The sequence below is a fragment of the Diplotaxodon limnothrissa genome, linkage group LG10 (genome assembly GCF_057381915.1).
Source record: "Diplotaxodon limnothrissa isolate DT_005_m linkage group LG10, D_limnothrissa_male_GT1.1, whole genome shotgun sequence".
Lineage (NCBI taxonomy): Eukaryota > Metazoa > Chordata > Actinopteri > Cichliformes > Cichlidae > Diplotaxodon > Diplotaxodon limnothrissa.
The window spans coordinates 2,917,677-2,943,499 of NC_140605.1; the positions used below are offsets into that span (position 1 = coordinate 2,917,677).

The 25,823-nt window shown below is 40.6% G+C and overlaps 2 protein-coding genes across 3 annotated transcripts; one reads left to right on the plus strand and one right to left on the minus strand.

The window, feature by feature from the left end:
- Positions 1–279: 279 nt before the first annotated feature.
- On the minus strand, positions 280–11,500 carry ei24 (EI24 autophagy associated transmembrane protein). Its single transcript, XM_085363305.1, has 11 exons — positions 11,399–11,500; positions 10,176–10,312; positions 8,637–8,782; positions 8,367–8,427; positions 8,157–8,223; positions 7,947–8,071; positions 5,680–5,799; positions 5,469–5,580; positions 4,949–5,060; positions 1,748–1,822; positions 280–1,664 (listed from the first exon to the last, which is right to left on the minus strand). The coding sequence occupies exons 2-11, from the start codon at positions 10,215–10,217 to the stop codon at positions 1,502–1,504; spliced, it is 1,023 nt and encodes a 340-aa protein (XP_085219431.1). The 5' UTR covers positions 10,218–10,312; positions 11,399–11,500; the 3' UTR covers positions 280–1,501.
- A 2,367-nt stretch (positions 11,501–13,867) lies between these two features.
- Positions 13,868–24,050, plus strand: LOC146623722 (beta-galactosidase-1-like protein 2). 2 transcript variants are annotated; one of them, XM_085363307.1, is made up of 19 exons: positions 13,868–13,959; positions 14,367–14,552; positions 14,640–14,708; positions 15,099–15,194; positions 15,541–15,649; positions 15,733–15,825; positions 15,907–15,988; positions 16,054–16,118; positions 16,205–16,289; positions 17,149–17,286; positions 17,466–17,549; positions 17,625–17,734; positions 17,829–17,975; positions 20,666–20,737; positions 20,856–20,934; positions 21,038–21,125; positions 21,209–21,320; positions 22,222–22,338; positions 23,964–24,050. In XM_085363307.1, the coding sequence occupies exons 1-19, from the start codon at positions 13,868–13,870 to the stop codon at positions 24,048–24,050; spliced, it is 1,911 nt and encodes a 636-aa protein (XP_085219433.1). The 2 variants fall into 2 exon arrangements, with proteins under 2 accessions (XP_085219433.1, XP_085219432.1); XM_085363306.1 differs by having other exon boundaries at positions 17,466–17,734.
- The last annotated feature ends 1,773 nt before the right edge of the window (positions 24,051–25,823 follow it).

Here is a 25,823-nt window from a genome sequence, read left to right on the forward strand (position 1 = left end):
ATCACAGGTCTTTTTTTAGCTCAATCAAGTACAAAAGTCCATCTGCATCTGTGTTAAGCCAGTTTTCAAAACATCTCTGATACCTTTCTGTTAGATGCCTGAAACATTTTTTTTTTATCAACCATGAACAATTTGGAGTGCAACCCAAGGACCTAATCTGATTTTCAGTGATATAAATCCTTTATCTATCCTTATCTTTGCAATGCTGAGTTTGAAATGTCGTAGAGAAACAAAAAACACAGAAACACAAGAGCTCAAATATTGAATACTGACCAATTTTATTCAAATTAGAAGTATTACTTTTACAAAACCTCACTCACAAATATCAGTCTGCACAAACACTATGCTCTTCTTACAATAATTGCACACTGTTTAAAATCATGGCCCCGCTCCACATCCACGAGCTCTGATGAGACAAAGGTTGGGGTGGGGTCACTGTGTGGCGCTGGGCTTCTGACTGAACATTCAGGAGGTATTAACATTATGTACAGCACAAATAACCAAACAGCCAATGATATTTGGGGATCAGTTATATTTGCATCAAGCTCTCTTTAAGGTGCAAGGGGCACTACAGCAAGCGAGTCGAGGCTGATCACCCGTCTGTTGTAAAGCTACGAGCTACATGACTCCTTTGTGACAGAGCTTAGCGTTGAAGTGGTCAAAGTAAAGTTAAAGATGCAGCGGTTTGGCAGTGTCGTCTCATCTATCAATACACTAAAAGCTCTAATGAAGCTTGCCCTTTGCCGGTGTAGCCGTGTGTATTGTGACGTTAGACAGCAGAATCCAGACTTTTTATTTTTGGGATGGGACGCAGAGGAACAGTTATGTCAATGCACACAAGTGAATTTCTGGTTGATTTCCGTTACAAAAAGGTCACTCTGCCTTTTAATAGCAGCTCCTGAAACGATGCTTGTACTCTACTGAAAACAAAGCTGTGGGGATTTCAAACTAAAAAGCCTCCCTTTATAACTGTACAAGGTTGCAGACGGGACTGTGAGGAGAGCAGAATTTAATAGAGAAACACGTCCGTGTGCAAGAAAGTGTTGGATCTGTGAGGGAGGAATGTGACTTTTAAGAAAACACACCTGTGCTTTGCTTCTGAACACAAAAAAGCCCCTTCAAAGAGAAAAATATCCTTCTTTAGTCACGTTTGGTTAAAGAAATTAAAACTTTGTGATGTCTTGTGCTGTAATTTTTTAAAAGGAGAGTCACTCAAATGGCACATTATGCAAAGAAAGAAAGAAAAGTAAAAAGAAGTCTGGATCTTAGTATTTAAAGTGTTTTGAGTGTGAGGCACAGGTCAGTCGATTTTTGTGTCACACAGAAAAGGTGGATAAAAATGAGTAACTGAGGCGGCACAGATTACACAAAAACATGTAAACCCTTTGTCCTGAACCACATGAACCAGCTGAACTCATCTTCATTAAGGGCGATCCTTCTAGAAAAAGAAAAAAAAAATTTTTTTCAGTGAAACCGCTTGTTGGTGACTATCCTATCTCCTTCACTGGGTGGGCAGCAGCCTCTGGCGGGTCGGGGAGGTGTGAGGTGTTGACAGCCTCTCTGTGGAGGCAGATGACGTCAGTGATGACTGCAGGTGGACAGTCTTGTGGAAAAGCTTGTTGCTGATCAGCACGACCAGGGAGAAGAGACGCAGTTGGAAGTGGCTGGAAGAGTGAAATCGACATCAGTCACTTGTGAAATAGATCCTTTTATTTATTGTTCTTACAGTGTGTTGTTGGACACTCACTACAGCTTTGTTGGTGTCTTTGCCTCATTAGCACTGATGATGAACAGAGGGAAAAGGATGGAGAACAAGCAACCGCTGCATAGGAAACAAAGATAGTATTTAAAAACCATTAAAAACAGAGCAGAAGGTCCAAATTCCAGATTCCTCTCTATTAGAAAGTTCTGACATGTTTGTGACCATTCACTATATTTATTTATAACTAATTACTCCTTTGTAATATATTGTAATTATAAATAGTGGAGTTCCTCTCCTTCTCAAAGTGAAGGGGATGAGCAGACTGTTTCCTGATGAAGCTCAGGAAGCTTTAATGAGTGCAGCAGGATGGTGGAGATCTACCAGTCTGTGGTAGCGAGTTACATCTGTTTTGCTGTTATATGCTGGGGAGAAGGGTCAGCAACAGACCCAGAGATGCTGGAACCATCACTGACCAGAATCTGGAGGCGTTTGAGTCAGTGAGGTTTAGGAGGTCGCTGAACAAACTGCTCTCCATCATGGACAGCCCATCTCTATTGCGCACTTCTGAGGCAGCACAGCTCCATCTCCCTCAGAATAATTCAACAGCGTTGCCATAAAGAACACTTCAGGAAATCATTCCTATCATTATCTATAAAACTGTACAGTAACTCCTCCTTGTTACGTGTGAACACACCTGCCAGGCATCAGTGTGGACTCTGATGTTTGCTATTTGTCACTGCCATACTCTGATGGAGATGAGACAGCATAAAGGGTGGAGGTAGAAAACTTGTCCCGGTGGTGCTCAAGAAATAACCCAAAGCTGAACGTCCTTAAAACATAAGAACTCATAATGAACTTCAGGAGACACAGACAGGTCCACCTCTCATTATAAACGCAGAACAGGCGGAATCTGTCTCCACCTTCAGTTTTCTGGGCACGCCACATCTCCGCTGATCTGATCTGGACCCACAACACCAACGCGCTGGTAAAGAAGGCCCAACAGCAGCTGCACTTCCTCCTGTCCTGAGGAAGAATAACCTGGACCAGAAGCTGCTGCTGGCCTTCACCGCTCCTCAGTGGAGAGCGTGCTCTCCTACTGCCTGGGTGTTTGGTACACAGGGGACAATAATGAGAACAGGACGGCTGTACTGAGGGTAATTAACACTGCCCTAAAAATCACTGGCTGCCCTCAGCCACCCCTGGAGGCCATCACCAGATCCTCCTGTCTCAGGAAAACCAGGGCCATCCCACGTGACCCCTTGCACCCCGCCCAACAACTGTTTGACTCGCTGGTCGGCACCTCAGGTCAATCAGGTCCCACACCTCCACTCTCACAAACAGCTTCTTCCCCTGAGCCATTCGGACTGTTAACAAACACTATCCCCCCACCCTCTTCACCAGTCGGAGCCATGGTCTTAGTAACCCCCATCACTCAGGCCACTCACATACGGACTCTCTACTCAGACCAAGTCCTTTGCACCTACTTCTGAGCACTTTGTTCTCCAATATGTGCCTTTCATTAGTTTTGAATATATTTCTGTAGTTTGTGTGTGTGTGTGTGTGTGTGTGTGTGTGATTGTGCAAGTTCCCCCACTTAAAATGATGACAGAGGTCAGTAATTTGCACCAGAGGTACACTTCAACTGTGAGAGAGAGAATGTGAAAAAAAAATCCATGAATCCACATGGTAGGATTTGTAAAGAATTTATTCGTAAATCAGGGTGGAAAATAAGTATTTGGTCAATAACAAAAATACAACTCAATACTTTGTAACATAACCTTTGTTGGCAATAACAGAGGTCAAACGTTTACTATAGGTCTTTACCAGGTTTGCACACACAGTAGCTGGTATTTTGGCCCATTCCTCCATGCAGATCTTCTCGAGAGCAGTGATGTTTTGGGGCTGTCGCCGAGCAACACGGACTTTCAACTCCCGCCACAGATTTTCTATGGGGTTGAGGTCTGGAGACTGGCTAGGCCACTCCAGGACTTTCAAATGCTTCTTACGGAGCCACTCCTTTGTTGCCCGGGCGGTGTGTTTTGGATCATTGTCATGTTGGAAGACCCAGCCTCGTTTCATCTTCAAAGTTCTCACTGATGGAAGGAGGTTTTGGCTCAAAATCTCACGATACCTGGCCCCATTCATTCTGTCCTTAACACGGATCAGTCGTCCTGTCCCCTTGGCAGAAAAACAGCCCCATAGCATGATGTTTCCACCCCCATGCTTCACAGTAGGTATGGTGTTCTTGGGATGCAACTCAGTATTCTTCTTCCTCCAAACACGACGAGTTGAGTTTATACCAAAAAGTTCTACTTTGGTTTCATCTGACCACATGACATTCTCCCAATCCTCTGCTGTATCATCCATGTGCTCTCTGGCAAACTTCAGACGGGCCTGGACATGCACTGGCTTCAGCAGCGGAACACGTCTGGCACTGCGGGATTTGATTCCCTGCCGTTGTAGTGTGTTACTGATGGTGACCTTTGTTACTTTGGTCCCAGCTCTCTGCAGGTCATTCACCAGGTCCCCCCGTGTGGTTCTGGGATCTTTGCTCACCGTTCTCATGATCATTTTGACCCCACGGGATGAGATCTTGCGTGGAGCCCCAGATCGAGGGAGATTATCAGTGGTCTTGTATGTCTTCCATTTTCTGATGATTGCTCCCACAGTTGATTTTTTCACACCAAGCTGCTTGCCTATTGTAGATTCACTCTTCCCAGTCTGGTGCAGGTCTACAATACTTTTCCTGGTGTCCTTCGAAAGCTCTTTGGTCTTGGCCATGGCGGAGTTTGGAGTCTGACTGTTTGAGGCTGTGGACAGGTGTCTTTTATACAGATGATGAGTTCAAACAGGTGCCATTCATACAGGTAACGAGTGGGGGACAGAAAAGCTTCTTACAGAAGACGTTACAGGTCTGTGAGAGCCAGAGATTTTCCTTGTTTGAGGTGACCAAATACTTATTTTCCACCCTGATTTACGAATAAATTCTTTACAAATCCTACCATGTGGATTCATGGATTTTTTTTTTTCACATTCTGTCTCTCACAGTTGAAGTGTACCTCTGGTGCAAATTACTGACCTCTGTCATCATTTTAGGTGGGGGAACTTGCACAATCGGTGGCTGACTAAATACTTTTTTGCCCCACTGTATATATAAAGTGTAATAAAAAAAACATGACTGGAAAATGGACCACAAACAAAATAATACTTGTAATAATGATCACAAAAAAATCACGCAGTGTTAACCTGATGATGTATGATGAGGGCATGGCAGTCAGCAGAGCCATGGGTAAGCCGAAGCCAAAGTAATATGGCCAGTTCCTCTCAATGTTGGACAGCCGCTGGTGCATCTCGATGCCTTAGACAAACACAAAAAAACACATCGTTTAGAGCATAGGTGTCAAACTCTGGCCCGCGGGCCAAATTTGGCCCACAGCCTAATTACATTTGGCCCGCGAAGCCATACCAAATTACTATTAGAGCTGGCCTACTGGTATTATACAGCTAATATATATATTGTTTAGTATTAAGCTTTGCTTGTTCCATATTCAGTTTTTCAGCAAAACTTGTTTGAGTACATAAGAAAAGATTCATTCTTACATCTGGAGGAAGATTTTTTTTTTCAATAAATATTAATGTTAGCCTGCGACTTTGTTCCATTTTGAATTTTGGCCCACTGTGTATTTGAGTTTGACACCCCTGGTTTAGAGGTTCCCATTGAATTCAGATGAGTCTGTGTCTGTATAGAAGCTGACAGAGGACTCACCATGGTTGAACCAGCGATACTCAAAGCAGTACAGGGAGTAGAGCAGAGACATGTGGAGGAGGCTAACCATCTGTCCAATAGCATCGATGGGGAAGAGACTAACGATCATACCCTGGAGGACCACAAAAATACACACAGCGACACTCGTTGGAATAAAGTGAGAAACACAGGCAGCTATGCAGATTTATTTTAAAGAAAGGATAAAATGTACCTGAATGAGGAAGAGCGCCTGGAGGAGGAGGTTAAAAAGCATGTCTGCGATGATCTTACTGACGCTGGGGAATGGCTGAGCTTTACAGCCAGACACTTCAAATGCAAGGTCAGCTATGTCCTATAACACAGAGCAACGTAATGATATCAGTGTCACTGCAGCCAAACAGGACGTATAACTGCTTTTAACTCTGTAATGGACATCTGACCCTGCTGGGGAAATGTTTTCCAGTTCTTATTTTCGAATATCATCCTCTCAAAATAACCACAACAACAAATGTTTGTCAGAAGTTCATCGACAGGTCTGAGGTTTTGTGCTTTGGCATTATCGTGCTGAAAACAGCCCGGTCTTGTTTGACAAAGATGCCCTTTTTTAAGATCTTAATAGAATGCTCATTTCACATTGATTTTCAGCCTTGTATATTGTGCACAAAGACTTGAATTAATAGAGGGAATATTTGAATAATATTATGTGCCATATTATTTTACATCCCATAGTGCTTCTGCTTTCTCCTGTCTCTTCATGTATCACCCTTTCTGCAGCTCTGTGATTGAGCACAGTTGGTTTCCACTTGCTCATCAGAGTCAGGAGTATGAGACCGATGAGAGTCGCCGGCAGCACCAGTGGGCCATTTCTCTGACAGTGTGTGGCACTGTGCTTGTTCCATCAGCCAGAAGAAGGGTGTGTGATTAGCCCTTTCTTGTGGAGGCAGGGTGATTAATCTGTTTTAACCATTAAAAAATACTTTACAATATTTTCGGTTTTCTGTTGTTAGTGTGGTAGTCACAAATTGATTCATATTCAGTTAGATCAAAGACATGATGCACACATGCCACTAGGTTCTGCTGAATCGGTGAGTGCTCTGGAGACCTCTTTCCTTTCCCTGGCTCATCTGCTCCTACGTGTGGAAATCACACCTGATGATGAGCTGGTAGTCTCCTCTGGTGGTCAGCAGTGTGGTGTGTTGGATGTGCTACTTCTGGTGTTGGGTTGATTAAAGTTATTTTTTTAAGCTGTGGGACCCTAGCATAAACCAATCACGACTTTCTTTACTGTGAGAAACATTATTCTGTAACCGTATGGTTGAGTTATTAAAAATCACGACCCCATTCTAACTTACCAGGATGCTCTGTTACACTTACTTATCTCTTGCTAAAGAACATAGTTATGAGGTGCACACAGCATTGCATAACTTCAGGGGTTTTTTATTACAACATTTTTTAGTTTGTAATAGTTGCTTTTATAATTTGCAAATAATCATATTTAGCTTTTATTTCCATTTTACACAATATCCAAATTTGTATTAAAAATAGTTGTACAGGAAGGACACCAAAAATTTAACCTTAGACTGTTTCTGTATAATTAAACGTCACATATGGCCTCATCCATGAATAGAAGCAACATCTGTGTCTACAGCTTCTTTATTAATAAAGCGCTGCAATACCATCTAACAGCTGACTTTATTAAACACCAATGTTCCCTCTAATTTTTCATGTGTCTGAGCGAACACACAAACTCCCTGAGCGGACACTTGGACCACTGTGAGCAACAGCAGACGTGTGCACTTTTTCCGTCAGTTGTTCCGTCTGTCCTGCTCACATCTCCAATGGTTGTACACGTTGTCATTAACGTGGCTTCACTCCACATCAGCCACTTTGCTAAAACACCGGCGTCGGCACATAAGGACGCTGTCATAGCCTGTCAACCACGTTGATTAGCTGCGTATATACGAATGTGAATCGCATTATTGGCTGGATTATGGGATAAGGTGGCATCGTTGTAATCCCATACGGGAGCAGCCAGTCACTCACTGACTAACACTGCAAAACAGAATTGTTAAAGTTTTAATTTTAATTTCAATTCAGGTTAGATTTTTTTTTTGTGTGCAACGCAGATTTTCTGTGCGCAGAGACCGTGCCAGCAGTGCGCAATTGTGCACATGCGCAGTTTAGAGGGAACATTATTAAACACCCCTTCTTCTCTGTATCCTCTGTCTTTCTTTACATTTTGGGGCTATTTCTGATGAGAGAGCAGTCTGAACTATTGCAAAGGAAGAGTCAGCAGCCCTTGAGGCAGCGCTGGCTTTATAAATCTCAGCAGTTGACACTGATTCAGTATAGTCTACTGCGCTGTGAGCTAAAGTGGAATGCTACTACAGAAAATCGTACACCAGAAGTAATAACAGTCTCCGATGCCTGAAGGGGACAAAAAAAAGTTACCATCTCGTGTGCATGGCGTGGAAGTCTGATTTTAAAGAAGGGCCTGACCTGGAACCAGATGGCATTGACGATCTTGCTGAGGACAAACAAGGGGAGGACCCAGAGAGCACTGAAGACGGACGTCAGGATGAACTCTAACCAGGACCACACACTGCCATGGAGGGAGGGGTCACCTGGAGTAAAAACAGCTTTGTTAATTATCTGCTTCCCGTAACACACCGGAAAACTTGGTCCAGATTGAGCAGCAGCCATACATACCAATGATTTTTGCCGTGAGAGCCTGCAGGAGTGGAATAAACACCCGGTAAAAGAGAAACAGACTGAGCTGAGAAGAGAAAGAGAAATACCTTTGTTATTCTTTAACTTGTGCTTCCCTGCATAGCGTGGTTGTTTAACTTTGGTATTCAGCTTTGATACTTTAGTGGATAATGATGTTTCACATTTGAGGCAGTAACAGTTTAAGCTTACCCAGAACACTCCTCCATTCCAGGCACAGCATTGAAAAATCCTGCTGGCTACTTTGGGATCACTAGAAGAAAAATGAACAACACTAATGTTTCACTTTCGCATGACTTGATTTCATTGCTTCTAAACAAACTCCTGAGAACTGTCAGCGTGCTGCAGTTTGCAGGGTGGATATGATGATGGCCCCAACTAGATAACATATTGTAATTCACACATTATTATATTTACTAGTGAAGAAAACAAAATGCGACCAAAATGTGTTCGGGTGCTTACTTGTCCGGTTTGCGCTCCTCACTCTGTGCCCGTCTCTGTGCCAGGGCCCCGCTGGCCCTTCTCCTCCGCTGCTCTTCCCTTTTCTGCTGGATACGAGCATCCAGCTTGGAGATTGTTCCAATCCCCAATATGGAGTCCTTGATCCCCTGTAGAGCATAAATACAAAAAGAGACAGTCGGAGCATTTCTACAAGTCTTAAATCTTCTCTGTAATGAATGATCCCCGTGAGGTCAGTAAAGAACATTTGACATTATTTCAAAGACAAATATTATTTCTGGAGGCTCTTGAAGTAACCCGGACACGTTCAGGCTGCACAGGTTCAAAGTATGGCTTAATAACACCATCACTGGAGCCCAGCTGTAGTTACAGTAGTGCCAACTGTGCTTTGCATGGTCATGGCCACACATCTTAATCTTTGAAGTCAAACACTGTCAGTCTCATGGCCATGCAGTCTGGTTTTACCAACATTTGTAAAAGAATGAGTCATTCTAAAGACCTTACTGAATAATGCCTAAACATTGCCAATGATCTGCTGAATCAGTAACTGCAGAGCAACATCCACCTCTGGCATTAACATCAGCTCAAACTGTGTGATGCAAGCTTCATTGCATGCATTTCCATGGGTGAGCTGATGATGTCCTGATTTGACCAATGCCTGGGGTTTTAGGTTTTGTGAAGCCAGCTAATCCACAGAAAACCTGGCTATGATGAACTTGCTTCACAGTAAAGCTCTTTAGAGAAACATATGCAAACATTATTGTGTCTTTGGAGGTTTTGTCTGGTTGAGTTTCTCTTCTTCTTACACTTCAGTCACAGATTCAATTTCTGATGAGTATTTCTATGCACTCAGTGAGTGCTGAAACTGGAAACAACCTCGTGTTTGCGCAGATGCATGGACACAGCAGAGGTTTCAACACAGTTTCTGCTGCATGGAGGCACCTCTCTCTGCTCGTTATGTCCCTACTGTGGATCCACATTGTGAATTAGCGTGACATTTGTTGAGTAGAGAAGCTGTTCATTTTGGCTCTGCACTGGACCGTTACTGAAGCATTAATGATGTTAAACAGTGTAACTTAAGAGGCAAAAAAGCTCTTTAAACTTAGAGCAAAGTTTCCAAACTTGTGAAATTGTTTTTATTGAATATGACTTGTGTTTCTGTACAAGCAGTTTTTCTGTCCCAGTGACCACTGAAATGATCGCTCGACTTTTATTTAGAAAGAGACTTAAAAATGAGAGTCTGGGCTTATTCCAAGATGTCGGCTGCCAAGTTTCAAAACTGGCTACTCGCAGAACTTTAACATCCAAAACTCTGACACCAAATGGATGGAACATACTATCTACATTAAGATTGCTAAATCATGTGTATGTCACAGAAATCAGTCAGAATTACGATCTTCAGCTCGCTCTTTCTACTGTTTCAACCAGCAGGGCTGAATGGGTCCATTGTTTTGAATGTTTCTGTTTCAGTTTGCATACACTACATACTTGCACATTATGTCATAAATTATTTATGAGTGCAGTGTCTTTGTGTTTGCTAACCGTCGCAACATCGCGGAGGAAAGCCCTGACGCTGTCTGTCATCTCTGCACCAGCTGCAGATCCATCAACTGCAGAAGGAGGGGGGGCTGGTGACCTGGTGGTCCGCTCTCATGGCAGGGAGGGGCTCACCCAGTAACCTGCAACAAACCAAAACCCAAGGAAACAAAGTGAGGGGCTGAATGGAAAACCTTCAACCTTTGAAATGCAGATGCTAACAGCTCTTGCTACTTGCTTTGCTAAGACACACAACTGCTTGAAGACCTATTTTCTTGTGATTTTTGTTAACTCAACTGTCACATAATATTTAATGTTTTTACCTCTTCAATGAATCAGCTACCTGTATAACAAGCTTATCATTTGGCTTTTACAAACAGTAGCCTTTCTAAACCTGGTAGTTTTCCATGCACATCCATAAAAATAAACCTCCATTAGTTTGTGTTTTACATACATCAGAAAAAGCCTTCTAATACTAAGAAAGTTCAACAATACAATGTTTGGCAAATTCTCTCAGAGTTTTGATATTTGGTCACCGTTTTTAGTGTTTCACAAGCTGATGATGATGTAAGTCTTTATTTTAAAAACCATTATCAGCAACATTTGACATATAGATATCTATATCTATATAGATATAGATATATATCTTTCTAAAAATACTTGTCCGCACACTAAACACGTGCTCTTACAGAATACCTAACGAGTTTCATATAGATCACAACTTAATAACTTCTGGACAAAATCTATCAGCATCTAATGCCTTGCTAAGAGAAGCAAAGCTTATGTGCGTTTCATAAACGCTGCTATCGTCTTATTTGTTGCATGGTGACATTATACACCAGCGATGTCCTCTCCTTTGTCTTAAGATGCAAACGTTTGTCCACCTATTGTCTCTGTGCGATACTGTTTTATTCAACGCTAGCAAGCTGACTCAGTGGGTTAGCGCAAAAAAGATGATAACACACACTCAGGCTAACTGGCTCATTGTGGTCTGCTTAAAAATCCTCTAAAACTGGCATAATCTCATATATAGAGTTCAGCATGTTGACTATGGCCCTGTAATCGATGACTTTCGCTTCTTTAGTGTTCAACTAGCTTGTCTGTTTGTGATGCTAGCTAAATTATCGCTCAACAACTAATTTAACTGTAGACTTTTTCTTCCTGATGACGTCCATACAAATGATTAACAGACAGATAGAGCACACATTTAACAAAGGTCTGGTGCTTACCTCATGCGACAGCCACGGTGTTACAATAGCTTGGGAAATTCTTTCTTTCTCTTCCTTAATGTAAACACAACAAACAGCATACAGCCACTGCCAGCAGCTAGGGCCGTGGAAAACAAATTGCGCAAGCTCCAACCTCGAAGGAGCATGGGAAGCGTAGTCCTCAATACTGGAAGGCGAAGACAGAAAGTGGAGTAAAAGCTCATTAAAATGCTAAGGGGTGTGTCCACTTTATGACGCATGTGTCGAGCATTCATTACGTATTTATAATAAGTTATTAAGACGACAGCGATATTTTATTTTCTATATCTCTGATGTTATATGATTGTGAGAGAAGCTAGATAGCTTTGTTAGCTTTGTTATAAGGTTGCAGAATTAAGTTTTGCTGTGTTGCTATCGGCTCACGATGGAATAAAAGGAAATAAATTTAGAACATATCCACATGCAACTGCAGCAGGTAGTGAATAAAGCAACGATTAGCATGACAAGATAAATGGAATTTTTAAATCTCACACGCAAAGTACGTGGTGTTAGAAAAATGCAGCACAGCTGGGCCTCGGGCTGTATAACAATGAAAGTTAGCATATTCAAATTCACGTGTGTGTTTGAAGTGAGGACGCCTTGGAGAGACCTCATGCAGAGAAAATGTGTGAAAGCCTGGGAACTGACTGAGGAGCAGATACAGAAAGGTTGAGGTTAGGGGTGGAGGTAAAAGACTAAAAGCTGCAGCACATATGAGCTTGTAATTGAAATGGAGAAGCTGCAGTGGGGCAGAGAAAGAGCAAGCTGCGTTTGAAACGCTGACCTAAAGCTCCTTAAATACCTGCAAAGTGTCTTTTTTTGAAGCACTGACAACTTCAAGGACGAATATAAAGCTAAAGAAGAGGCCTACAGTCAATTATTTAAAAATACTACAACAACAAACATAACTAATGCAAAATGTGTTATGATCAATCTTAAATTCGATTTGATTATTTTAATAAAGCGCCCAAGAACTTTATATAAATTTGGAATGTAAATATGGGAGTTTTATTATAATAACTTGATAAGGAGCCATTTCTATCACAGAGACATAAACAGCATATTGCTTAAAACTGAAAATGCAGTGTTGTCTAGCTGCTCCACCTTTGTAATGATGGTGGGTCCGTGTATAACATATGAACTGTGGCCAGACATCATCTTCTTTTATAAATTAATCCACTGCATACTTTCCTAAAGAAGGGAAAGAAAGAAAGCAATGAAGCAGCATTCCTTAGTTTTTAGAGAATTCCACCAGCTCTTGTGGCCATGCAGATAATTCCAGGTCATGACAATTATTTAGGAACCTTCCTAAATAAAACTCATTAAGAGTTTGAGAAATTTTATGAGTGAGTGTGTTTTCACAGTGGAAGAGAAAGAGCACACCAAAAAGAAAATGAGGGCAGGTTTACACACGTGACTCTAACAGCTTCTACAGCTGCATATTGAAAATCGACACGACCACTAACCACCACAAAGTTACGTGTGCAGGGCTATTCCGACTATGAAACCAATAGAAACAATTAGCTGTAGCTAGTGGCTCTAACAGCTAACCCTGGTTTGTCTTCCTTTGCTGAGGAGCACAAATAATCATCTTTTCTGTCTTGAAACCAGAGCAGTAGCAACTAAAGTTGAAAAAACGCATCAGGAAAGTATTTACAGGGGTCATAAGATAAGGGATCGAAGAGCCATTTCCCACTTACAAGAGTTGCTGCTTGCTGGCCACTAGCTAAGTCATATATGAGTGTTGTGGTGGTACAGAGCTTGTGGGAACCTGGGTGGATCGTGAGTGGCTGGGAGAGGTTAAGAAATGTACAGGCCTGTGTAGAGTCTATTGGACTACTAATGGCACTTAAAGGTAGGGATAGTAGAGGCAAACAAAGCAAAATACCCCATTTCAACATGTGTCAAGTGAAGAACATGAACTGGGCACCACTGTGGGGTTGTTATGGTCCCCAGCACATGTAGAAATAAGGACCAACTCCATAGAATGAGTTATGAATGACGAATGAAGGGCAGCAATATGCAATTAGCTCCACACATCTAGACAAGTTTCAAAAGAAGATAAAATAATGAACACTTTGGAGATATGATATAACTTGCCGCATTTCTCGTTATTTTTATATTTTAGATTACTAGACACTATTTTTAAGATGGAAGAAACTTTTTCAGGATTAAATGTTTTCATTTTGTTTGTTGTTTTTTCTGGTAAAGCTCTAAAAAAAGAAGAAAAGAAAAAGGAAGCTGTGTAGTAGTTCTTACAAGCCAAACAATACCGAAGACAAACCCTGCTGCTAATGAGGTGAGTTAGATTTCCATGGCTCCGCGCAGAGGCACTCCCACGAGGCGGTGCACTGTTCAGACCAGCATCATGCGTTCATCTGCACACAGATGCTGCTGTGAACTTAACTCGACTGTTGCTTATGTTGCCAGAAGGGATCTCGCTCTCCATCCATGGTTGTCCTCAGGATAAGAAATGTGCACAAAAGGAAATATGCACTCATCTGCCTGTGCATTGCTGGATTCATCATGTACAGATATCTTGGGTAAGTTCTTAAAATGTTACGTATGTTCCAGTAAGAGGCTGTTGTTTTCCCCTCAATGCAACGATTCAGCTTGATGTAGTTTTCACAGACACACAATTCAAACAGTCTCAATAGTAATATTGTTTGTGTGGCTTCTATAACAGTACAACAGTGTCATTGTATTACACACAGTTTGACGGTTGTCATAAGAAACTTTATTTATTTTGGGAAGTGAATAATAAGAAACTAATGGATGATGAAGAAAATGTAAAAGAAGCTCTTATGAGTTTACTGAAGTCTGATGTCCTCCTGCTCAACTCAAGACATCTGCAAATTCCTGCCAAGCATGTCATGTGGTCAGTTAGAGTACAATAGCCTGTGTTAGGCATTAAGTGACTGTGACACACTGAGTGGAACTCCTCTTCCAGCATGTCGGGAAGGGGGAGGAGGATGAGCCGAAAGGTCGGCTTGTGTGCCAACACGTCCCAGTTCACCCTCGAGGGAGAGCCCTTCCGCATCATTGGGGGATCCATCCACTATTTCCGTGTGCCCAGGGCCTACTGGAGGGACCGCCTGATGAAGATGAAAGCCTGTGGGATTAATACCCTCACTACGTACGAACACTGCTCCAGTGATTGAGTTTAGAATCACAAGCACTGTCACTGCTGAATGTTAACTGTGGGCGCCCTCCATCCTTGCAGATATGTGCCGTGGAATCTGCACCAGCCGGAAAGAGAGGTTTTTAGCTTCCAGACACAGCTGGATTTACAGTAAGGAGAATGTTCTTATATGATTAATCACCACACAGCATCCTTCACACCACCTTCCTAGCTTCTCTAACAATATTACCTGCTCTAAGGTATTTTGGATATATTCTTCATTTTCTCCTCATCATCTAAGTCCTCAGTGCTCAGGGGAGATGCTAGAGGCAGAGAGTCCCACCTGACAACAGCAGCATCTCCATAACAAAAGCAGCTTATCGAGCAATTAACTGCACAGCGATGATAAGCGAAGAGAGAGGTCCTGCCTCTGCCAGTGTTGTTGCCAGGCACTTTTCAGACTCACCAAACAATAAGAAATGGAGCCTCACTGTGAGTCTAAACTTTGGGTTTGCACAGGAAAAAGTTGCTTGTTGATTTTCTTTTCTGTTTGGATTTCAGAGCCTATATCAGTCTTGCAGCCGAGATGGAACTGTGGGTGATTTTGCGTCCAGGACCCTACATTTCCTCTGAGCTGGACCTAGGAGGACTGCCGAGGTAGTCACGGTGTTCTCTGTATGTAGGTTTATGTAGAAATTCAGAATTTTTTTGTGTGTATATTCATATGGTATGAAAAGGGACGTTAGTTTAAACTGCAAGTCTGTTCAGTGCCTGTCCTGAGTAAATAGATTTGTATTTAAGTGAATTTAACCGGACAGCACAAGAGTTACTTGATCTAACGCACAAAGTGCCATTTTTGCTTTCTGAATGAAATCAGGGTGGAAGAGTCGCATCTTGTTTAAAGTAAAGGCTTGCTCAGTGTCTCAAGCTTTGTCCAGTATTTTAGACTCACTGTGGCTCTGTTGTTAAGTGTTAACTGAGCATGTTTTCTATGTCTTTGCAGCTGGCTCCTCCAAGACAGCAGCATGAGACTGCGGACGACGCACCCAGGGTTCATTCAGGCTGTCAACACTTTTTTTGACAAGCTGATACCAAAACTGGTTCCATTGCAGGTCAGGCTGGAAACATACCAGCTGAAGCAGAGTCTGTTAATCTTTTTAATTAAAAAAAAAAATGCTTGTTTGTGTTTTTCTAGTTCAAGAAAGGAGGTCCAATCATTGCCGTGCAAGTGGAAAACGAGTATGGCTCCTTTGCAAAGGATCAGAGTTACATGCTTTTCATTAAAGAGGTGACTACACATGAAACTTGATGGGATAGAACGGATCAATAGGATTATTTTCACTTCTTCCTTTGTGTTTTATTTTGAAAGGCTCTGCAATCCAGAGGGATCAGCGAACTGCTGCTCACATCAGACAAGCACAAAACGTTAAAGTCTGGGGGTGTGGATGGAGGTATATTAATAATCACACACCTAAACATAAACATGCACACACAGAGTTAACCTAATCTCGTGTAGCCCTCAGGACAGTGAAGCTTCAGAAGCTAAATCAGAGAAACATCCAGGAGCTGACTGCTATCCAGGTGAGTCTCACCTTTCCACATCACTTGTATCCATCACTGATGACAGTAAGGAGATGCAAGCTGACTGTGTGCGTGCTGCTTTTCAGCCCAACAACCCCACCATGGTGATGGATTACTGGACCGGCTGGTATGATATCTGGGGAGAGCTCCACCATGTGCTGCCCCCAGAGGGTAAGGAGGGTTCTCTGTGCTGCTAGTGGCATGTTGCTCCCCTGCTATTCATAATCAGCCTGGGTGGTCTAAAAATGGAGTGTCGCTCAAGGGAGTCTTCATAATTCAGCGAGGTGGTAAAAGAAGCGTACACATCCTTCTCTTAGTATCTCTGAAAGCCAATGCTACATAGTGATGTTACATTAGCAAAAAACAGGCATAAAGTGTCTTGTGCAAATTGAATTCTTCTTATATTTTATAAAATGAAAAGAAAAATATTGTGGAAATCATTGCCTGTAGTTATTTTATTAGTCTTTCATTCGTTTTTATACATTTGTGTGCAGCTTGTGCAGTGAAATACAAATCGGTCTAAATCTCCTGCTTCAGAAACCAAATTTGGAAATTGAAATCTGTTGGGTTTTTGTCTTATAATTACTGCTTTAAAGCAAATTTGTTTTAAAAACAGTCGTTTACATCAACCAAACCAGTAAACATGGAAAACCTGCTTGTGAAAAGAAATTTGGATACAGAAATCTATACTCTTACTTTACGAATACTTTACTAACCCTTGAAAGAAATGCATATATGAGTAAAACCAATCAAAGGGTAGCGTTATTGTCTGTTTCACTAGTGCTACTCTATCTCCAGTTCCTCTAAACTGCTGTAAATGTGCTTTCTTTCTCACCCCAGTGTAGATTTTTGCATGAGAAATGGCAGCTACATGCCCACAGTGGACATGCAAATGTCAGGGTCATGCTGCTTTTGAATGAGTCACTTAAAGCATTTAAGAAAATGAGTCAGAAGAGTTTCGGGATTCAAAATTTGTATTTGCATGAATCCATTTTTCTAAACACTGTGAACACGTCTCATTTCTTGTCAGATATGGTATCCACTGTAAGGGAAATTCTGAGGAGAGGCATGTCTGTCAACTTGTACATGTTCCACGGAGGATCCAGTTTTGGCTTCATGAGCGGAGCACTCGCCAATCCCTCATACAGAGCTTTAGTCCCCAGCTATGGTTGGTTCCTTTGTACTGTGCTCAGTCTCAAATAGACTCTCATGCAAATTCACAAAGACGTTTGAGTGATTAATAACTGCCGTATGAGAGCTGGAAAATGTCGTGTTCTGTACTGTTGACCTTAACACCCAGCAGGTGGCAGCAAATGACAGTTTTCGCACACTGTTGATGTTCCGCAGATTATGACGCTCCTCTGTCTGAATCTGGGGAATACACTTCAAAGTACCATCTTCTCAGGGATTTACTTTCCCGATACAAAAACAGTAAGAAAAACACGAGATATGCAGCACATTATTTTATTCAGTTACTGACCTCTTTGCCTCTCTGTGCAGCAGGAGGCTCTGACAGTCTCCCGGACATGCCAGTCCTGCATTACAGGGAGGCTTATGAACCAGCCATTATGTACCAGCACCTTTCATTATGGGATGCTTTAAGCTTCACAGAAGGAGTACGTTTATGTGAGATTATCTGTGACGTACGTATCCTGCAATGTAAAGAATTTTGCTTTTCAGACAGTTCAACTGTTTCAATTGTCTCTGCAGCCATTTAAGTCCACCAAACCAGTAAACATGGAAAATCTACCCGTGAACAACAGAAATGGACAGTCCTATGGCTACACTCTGTATGAGACTATCATCACGAGGGGAGGGCTGTTACAGTCAGGGGACAATGTCAGAGACCGTGCCCTGGTGAGTTAATGCACACTATACATGTGCATGATATTTATCCATAAGCTAATTGCTTAGCTTCCATAATGTGTTTGTAGCTGCTGAAAACAAATTTATTAAAAACAAGGAAGTCATGTCTTACTGCTAAAAGATATATGTCTGTTAAATATGAACTGAACTTTAACTGAACAAACACACACATCCACACATGTGCAATAACACTAAGTGCAATAATCTTTTCTGGCATCGTTGTATTTTTACTCAGTTGTATATAGCATTCGTATTCTATTTTTATCTTATTGTATATTTTTATTCTATTTTATTCTACTGTATATAGTATATTATTTTATTCTATTCTGTACAGCTGTGTACTGTATTTATTCTTATTGTATTCTAATTTTTGCGTCATAACTTTTGCACTGTCCACTTCCTGCTGTGACAAAACAAATTTTCCACGTGTGGGACTAATAAAGGTTATCTTATCTTAAACCTAGTGGCATAAGATAGTCAGCATAGAAAAATTGCAAATATGGGAAAACAGCTAACCAGACTCTGTCCAAGGGTTAAAAATATCCTCCTAATAGCTCATTCATTAAACATTTTTGATATTGTTCATAAAATGAACAGCAAATAAATAAATAATAAGAAAAAACCCTGCAAGAACAAAATGATTCCTTCTTGCTGAAAATTTGAACGATCAAATATAAGCAGGAGCCAGAGGACAGTTAACCTAGTTTACATCAGTCACACAGGCCAACAGACAAGTTAACAACCACGCGGCAACTGCTGGTCATTATAAGAAAATTAATATTTCGCAGCCGGCTGTGAGTTGTTAAGCTGTTAAGTATAAGCTATTCATTCCTGAAAAAGACAATCAGTGACTTCATGGTAACCAGTTATCTGAGTGCTGTGATTGCTTTGGTCACTGTTGCCAGGGCCAGCTGTAGTTTGTACTGAGATGCCGACTTGTCTGCAAACACTACCTCTGAGTGGTCAGCTAGCACATGTTGGGGAATATACATTTTATACACTTTCCTCTAGAGTTTGCCACTTTAGCCCTGACTGAGGTCTTAGCAGAGCAAAAACACTGGGAAACAGTGACTCTGTCCAGTTCGCTCACTGTTACTCAAGATTACAAAATCTTGTAGTTCCATTAAAGGCACATATTTCAGTTGTGAATTGTTTACCAACAGCTTACTTCAGTTCGATGTCAGAACTGCTTACGTTATTCAACAACTGAACAAATGTGATCAAATGTCACACTGAAGTTATAAACCTAAACTCATCTGTTTGACCATCTTCACAAGTTCTTATGTATTGTTTACAGCTCTCTGCTCGTGGATGTCGTTTCCAGCTTTTTCCTCTCTCACTTTCATTTGTTCCTGCGGGATAGTTGCCCGCTCTGTCTCTACACTTGATGGGCTTCTCTCCCTCACATATTCTCTGGTGAATTTTAAATTCTACCAATTTTCTCAAAGTTAATGTCAGCCACAGCTATATCTGACAGCTCAGGTGCAGCGCAGGATTGAGCCAGAGGAGGACTGCTTTATGACAAACTATTCCACTGTGTAAATCTGAGATTTGTGCTCCTACGGTGTGCAGAAAATCTTCAGACAGTTCATTGTTTTTTCCACAAATAAAAAAAGGATTACAAAATCTTGTAATTCCATTATAGTTCCTGACCTGTCTGGATATTGCAGTTGTGCAAATTACCATTGTTTATATATATATAACATATAATGCTAGATATTTATTAAAGTAAGCATTAATTGGATCAGTCAAAGCTGAGCACACTGCTAAAACCTTGGCCCTGTCCTCGACCTGCATGCTTGCAGACTCCCTTTCAGTCTATTATTTAATTGAAACCAAACAGTAGTGAACTGAACAGTGTTTTTAGTCACATACATAGAGATCTAAACATCTCTCTGGTAAATAATGTTTAGTGTTCTTCTGCACATCATGCAGGTCCCATGGTTTCAGGTTAATTCAGGGTTATGGTTTATCATAACGCCGCTCTCCTCTGGATAAATCCTGAGGTCCACCTGAGGCTTAGTCCTCAAACTCACACAGTTTTAGCACTTTCACAGATGAGTTCCCCCCAAAGAAAATCATCCTGATTCTTCTTCCTCTTCTTTTCATTTCTCTACATAGTCACACTGTTTTCATAAAGAACCATGTGTACAGCATTAGCTTAAATTGTATTATTTTTGTCAGACCCTCATTCGCTTCTTTTGCACTCCCTCATCAAAGGCCTTTATTTTTAGACACTAATTCGTACACCTCTTGTCAGGTAATTACTAAAATAAGCTGACTGCATCTTTGGATATAAAGATAGCTCACTGTTTGCATCACCATATGATCTTTCCACTTCCATGGACACACTTTTGTAAATGCATCATCATGCTAATTTGCCCTACAGCACTGACACTCGGCCTTTTTGGTAAGCCCTAAAAGAGGGTTTAGCACTGGCCCAGATATTAGTAGATCTGGTTTGAGATATTAAACTGACAGGTTTGACCACTCATGCTGTCTTTACCAGTTTTATTGCATGAAATGCTCTTAGAGTGAGGACCAACCAATTAAACTTCGGCTTAAGTGGATATTTCATTCTTCAAAGAAAAAGGGGTGGAGCGTTGCTCTGGTGCCTTCCAGCAGGACACAGTTTAAACTAAATTACTACAGTTATTTGACACTAATGTTTTTTACTCCAGGTGTTTGTAGACAGAAGCTACATTGGCCTTTTCAAGCGCCAGAGTCTGGAGCTGGCGGTTCCTGATGGTAAGGTATGATATCAAGTTGAACAGTGAAGAGAAAGGCTTCATTCAGTGTGATGGATGCTGGCGAGGCAGCTGTCTGGCTGTTAAAACGATCAAAAAACATAAATGTGATTGATCCCTACAGGGACGTCGTACCTTGAGTTTATTGGTGGAGAACTGTGGACGAGTTCACCAGGGAAGGGAGCTTGACAAGCAACGTAAAGGTGACTGACTGAAATTTTTGCTGTTCATCGCTCTGCCTGCTTTTAAATCACTCAAGCAATCAGTTTGTAGAGGGCAAGCCAATTTCGATTTGTGTTTTTGCAGGACTAGTGGGAGACATTTTATTAAACAATATCCCCTTGAGAGATTTTACAATATACAGCCTGGATATGAAACCCAGCTTCCTTGATAGGTTTGTAGACTTTATTAAATCTAATACGCTGCATATTACTTGCTTTTGTCTGTAATAGTGTGTTTGATGTGGCCTTATTTCAGTCTTTATCAAGCACCCTGGAAAAGTCTTTCTGAAACACCCAGCTTCCCTGGATTTTTCATGGGCAGACTGTTTGCATATGGGTATCCAAGTGACACGTTTGTGAAGCTGCCAGTAAGTAAACAGCTATGTTAAAAAATAAGTAAATGACATTTAAATGAACGGAAAAGACTAATCACATTGTTACACCTTGAAATCCAATAAATTAGAAGAAGGAATTCCGATGACTGAAACCTCCTTGTGGAGTAGCAGGTGGAAACTGACTTTTAAATGTCTGTCATTAGGATCTTTTGTGCTCTATCCTGTTGAAGTGTCTGCCTGTGAGTCTTCAGTCTGGAAGAGGGTATAAAAAGCTCTTCAAATTATTTGAAATAACAAAATTAACTGTAAAGAAAATCAAATTACTGCCAGTTCACCGCTGGGTAGCTTGCAGGCATTGATTCAGCTTTGCATTCTTCAGCATCGCCTGAATATACAGTAATGTGAATCCGTTTATCTGAAAAGTGAGCTGAAAGTGGACCTTTTTGAAAGGATAATGATCTGAAGCACATTCGTGAAAGAATGGCTCAGAAAGAAGAAATGGAAGGTCATGCAATGACTTGGCTGAAAATAATAAAACCTTCAGTGTCACTGAAATGTTGAATGGGCATTTAAACCAAGGAGAATCATTTTACAGGGAAGAGAGTTTAGAAAGCAGGTACTGGTGGACGTACACAAAACTCCTACAAGGAGTGCCAATGGGGGCAAAATGAGCTTCTGATACTGTGGGTGTAATTTATTTCATTTTAAACAGAAGTATCTGAGATCTGTTGGTAATCTTATTCAATGAACCACTGAAGAATTACCATTTGTGCTGTCCTTCAAGTACTATAAAACATCTTTTGTCTGCGGCATTTTTAAAATAGTCAAATGTTTCCTCATCTAAATATGTTAAAAACATACATAAAGAAGCCAGGTGTGTTTATACTTATTTTTTAAATTTGTTTTAATAAATGTATGTGTCTGGGATCCGCAGGGCTGGGAGAAAGGTGTTGTGTTTATCAATGGGTTGAACCTTGGGCGCTACTGGTCCATTGGCCCCCAGCAGACTCTCTACCTCCCAGGTCCTTTTCTCAATAGTGGAATCAATCAGGTATAACTGTTCAGAAGCAAATGATGAATTATGATGATTGTAGCACTTTGTTAGTCTGTGTGAGCGCCGCTTACAGCTACATCCAGAGTCCGTGGATGCATCCTTCAGGTCGGAGAACAGCTAATTTTAATAAAACGAGCTTGTAGTTTGATATCTGCTGTCACAGTATGATTGTAAACAGCTGTTGTTGGCGTTTGTAATGTTGGTTCTAATGAGTTGTTGATCCCAAAAGTTCAAATATGTAAATGTGTTTCACATTTTTTTCTCCTTAGTTTAATTAAGAATTTTAATTATTGCTTTTGTTTCTGTATCTGACAACCGTGACCTGATTTACTGTTAAACTGTTTCAGCCTTTGTGTTTTGTTTTGCTTCATTTCTTTTCTTTTTTTGCTTATATACTAAGTTAGCTTTTGCAATAGTGGCTTTGTATGATTGTTTCCCTGGATGCAAGCGATTATCATTTCATATAAGAATTACAGCAGAAGAACTGAAAGTAATTTAAATAAAAAAGTAGAGCAACACAATTTTTTAGGCTAATATTCTGTTCTAGAATATTTTTTATTCTCATAAATACAAAATGGTACAGCGCTTGTGTCCTTTCTTGTAGGTCTTTAACTACACAGCCAAAGCAGACGTGCTTGCATGCAGTCCTCCAAAAAACCTCCACATAGCTTCATCGATCATTGGCGATGATGCTATGTGGAGGCAGAAAGATGATTGGTTTAAAGGTTTGCTAGAATAGGAAATAGATGACAAAGAATTTCTTAAAAAAGTATAAGACAGAATATAGACTTATGTAAAAGATGGTTGCAGCCACCATGATGTCACCCAGGGATGGATCTGGCTGTGTAGCCATCTGGTCATAACTACTTGAGACTGATAGCAATACTCAGAGTAAAAATTGTAGTTTGACTAAAACATGAAGTGTAATAGTTGTTAAAGTGTTGTAATAGTGAAAGTTGTGCCACACAGGTTACAATGTGTCTTATTTTCTCCGTTTCCATATGTTTGCATCTAAAGTGATGGCACAAGGACATCTGATTGGATCACTCCCACTCGTCCCATCTTTCTACACAACTAAATTAGTTCTGATTGGATTTCTCTCTCTCTCTATAATATCTTCATCCCGTTTTAATCATTGATGAAAGAGTCAATAGACATCATCATAGTTTTTGTCCCTGTGACTTTAGCTTTTATGTAGTTATTGTCTTGTTTTTGTCAGAAAAAAGGTTGTTGACTAAAAATATGATGAAAATTATTGGTCTACAAAATTAACACTGCTTACTTGCTCTCTCTTATCTAGTGTTAGACGAGAAGACTGACGATATTAATGTGTTTAGGTTTTCCAAGGCTTCCAATAGCTTAGCCCAGCCTAGGATCACCATAGCTAATTTACATGTTGTTTGTTGTATGTTTCATTCATATTTGCTTGTAAGATGATTTTGTTACCTTCTGGGCGACTCAGGTTAGCCGTTTCCTCCTCTTCACACTCTTTATACTAAATATCTGCTGGCTCTAGCTTTGTAAACTGCTGTACTCTTAATGTATTTTTGTACTATAATTGCAAAAACCAAACAAATCTCTAACACTTGTCTGTGTTTTTTTTTCACACTCAAATAAATTAGGTCATTGTGTTTGAGGAACAAGAGGGAGACTTCAAGGTCCACTTTGAGGATCAGGCTGATCTTGGCATGGCTGCTGACATCCAGTGACCAACATCACGTCACAATTCCAATGTTTGTGTTTATGTGTGTATGTATGTAAAATTTGCATTTCTTTTGTATTACTAGGTGTTTATCATATCAGGAGGAATTGAAATACAGGGAAACAATAAATTCTGTCAAATCCAATAAATTTCTCTTCCCCCTCCTGCCCCCCCCCCCCCCCCCCCTCTTTCTTAAATAGATAACTATCATATCTGATATCATATCTCACAGTACAATAATATTGAATGGGTTGCATTGTTGTATTTTGTCATGTTTCTCAGGTCTTTGTCTGAATTTCTACGAACATTATTGCTAAGGATTGTCTTATTGCATTGGAGTCACACTGGGTTAAATATGTACACTTGGGTTTTAAGGGGTATTTATTATTTTCTTCTTTTTTTGGGGTTGTATGGAAGCCCCAAACGCAATTTCATTGTTCTTGACAATGACAATAAAATAAATAAATACAAAAATACAAATACAAATACATATATATTGGGGGCTCATTCGGGATTCATTTTGAATATGGCACAGTTTAGTCTGGTAGATTTTATAGCTAATCCTACTTTATAACAGCTTGATGTACGAAGGAAATATGATTTATGTGCAGTTGCCTCACATTTTGAAATCTCTGTGTCTAAATCCATGAAAAGCGAATTTAGAACTCTGGTGAAATGGGCATGTACATATATGCACACACACACACACACACACACACACACACACACACACACACACACACACACACACATATATATATATATATATATATATATATATATATATATATATATATATAGAGAGAGAGAGAGAGAGAGAGAGAGAGACATGACTCTTTAAATCAAAGACAGAGTCACGATTGTATGGGAGCAGTTTAAACCTATGTACATACAGTACCCTTATTTACAATAAATCTTTACACATACAGCAGAATTATTAAGCAATGATCACGTTCTGTGAATTTACAGTCTTAGAGTAACAATTTTAGGGAGTCTGGCTGTGGCCGGTGTGTCAGATTGTTAAATCTGTATTGCCTATGTGAATATACTTGAGTATGTATCAAGTAGCAGTTACTGCAATCTTAGGTCTGTAAAGCAAAAAGCAGCTTCATGAGGCAGTAGTTTGAGCAGCTGTCAAATGAAACACAAGCAACATAGCAGTAGCATCAGACCCTAATCAAGTCAAGTCAAAGTTCAATGTTTCAAGTGTTTGAATGTTTCAAATGTCTGCAAATTAACACTGAGAACTGACGGAACTCTTAAAACGATACAAAGTCATACAGAACATTTGCATTCTTAAGTGGTGTTGCTGCAAGTCAGTGGAGTATGAACTCATTACTCGCAAGCCTTCCATCCACGGTGAGAATAATTAGAATGTATAACACAGCTATTTGAAAGAATGCACTTCTGATTTTCAGAGTAATGGCTTTACATTCCATCGACTCTCACACGTACTGTTCACAACTAACATACCAATGCTACAAATTACTCTGAAACAATAAATAACTGCTAAGAAACCTTCACCCAGCGCAGTCTTAATTAGCTTATGAGGAAGTCTTTGAGTTTGACAGGCTAACAGCAATACTGGATCCTCTTTTAAATATGAGTGCATGTCAGCGCTGTTACAGCATGTTAAGCTTGTAGTAAATGAATGCGAGAGAGGACGCTGCTGTTAATAAGCCACTGCTCCATGTTTTTGTGTGCATGTGTGTCTGTGAGCAGTGTGACAGCTCAGTGTGCGCAAATGTATGTTCAAAAGTAGCAGGGCTCCTAATTAGTA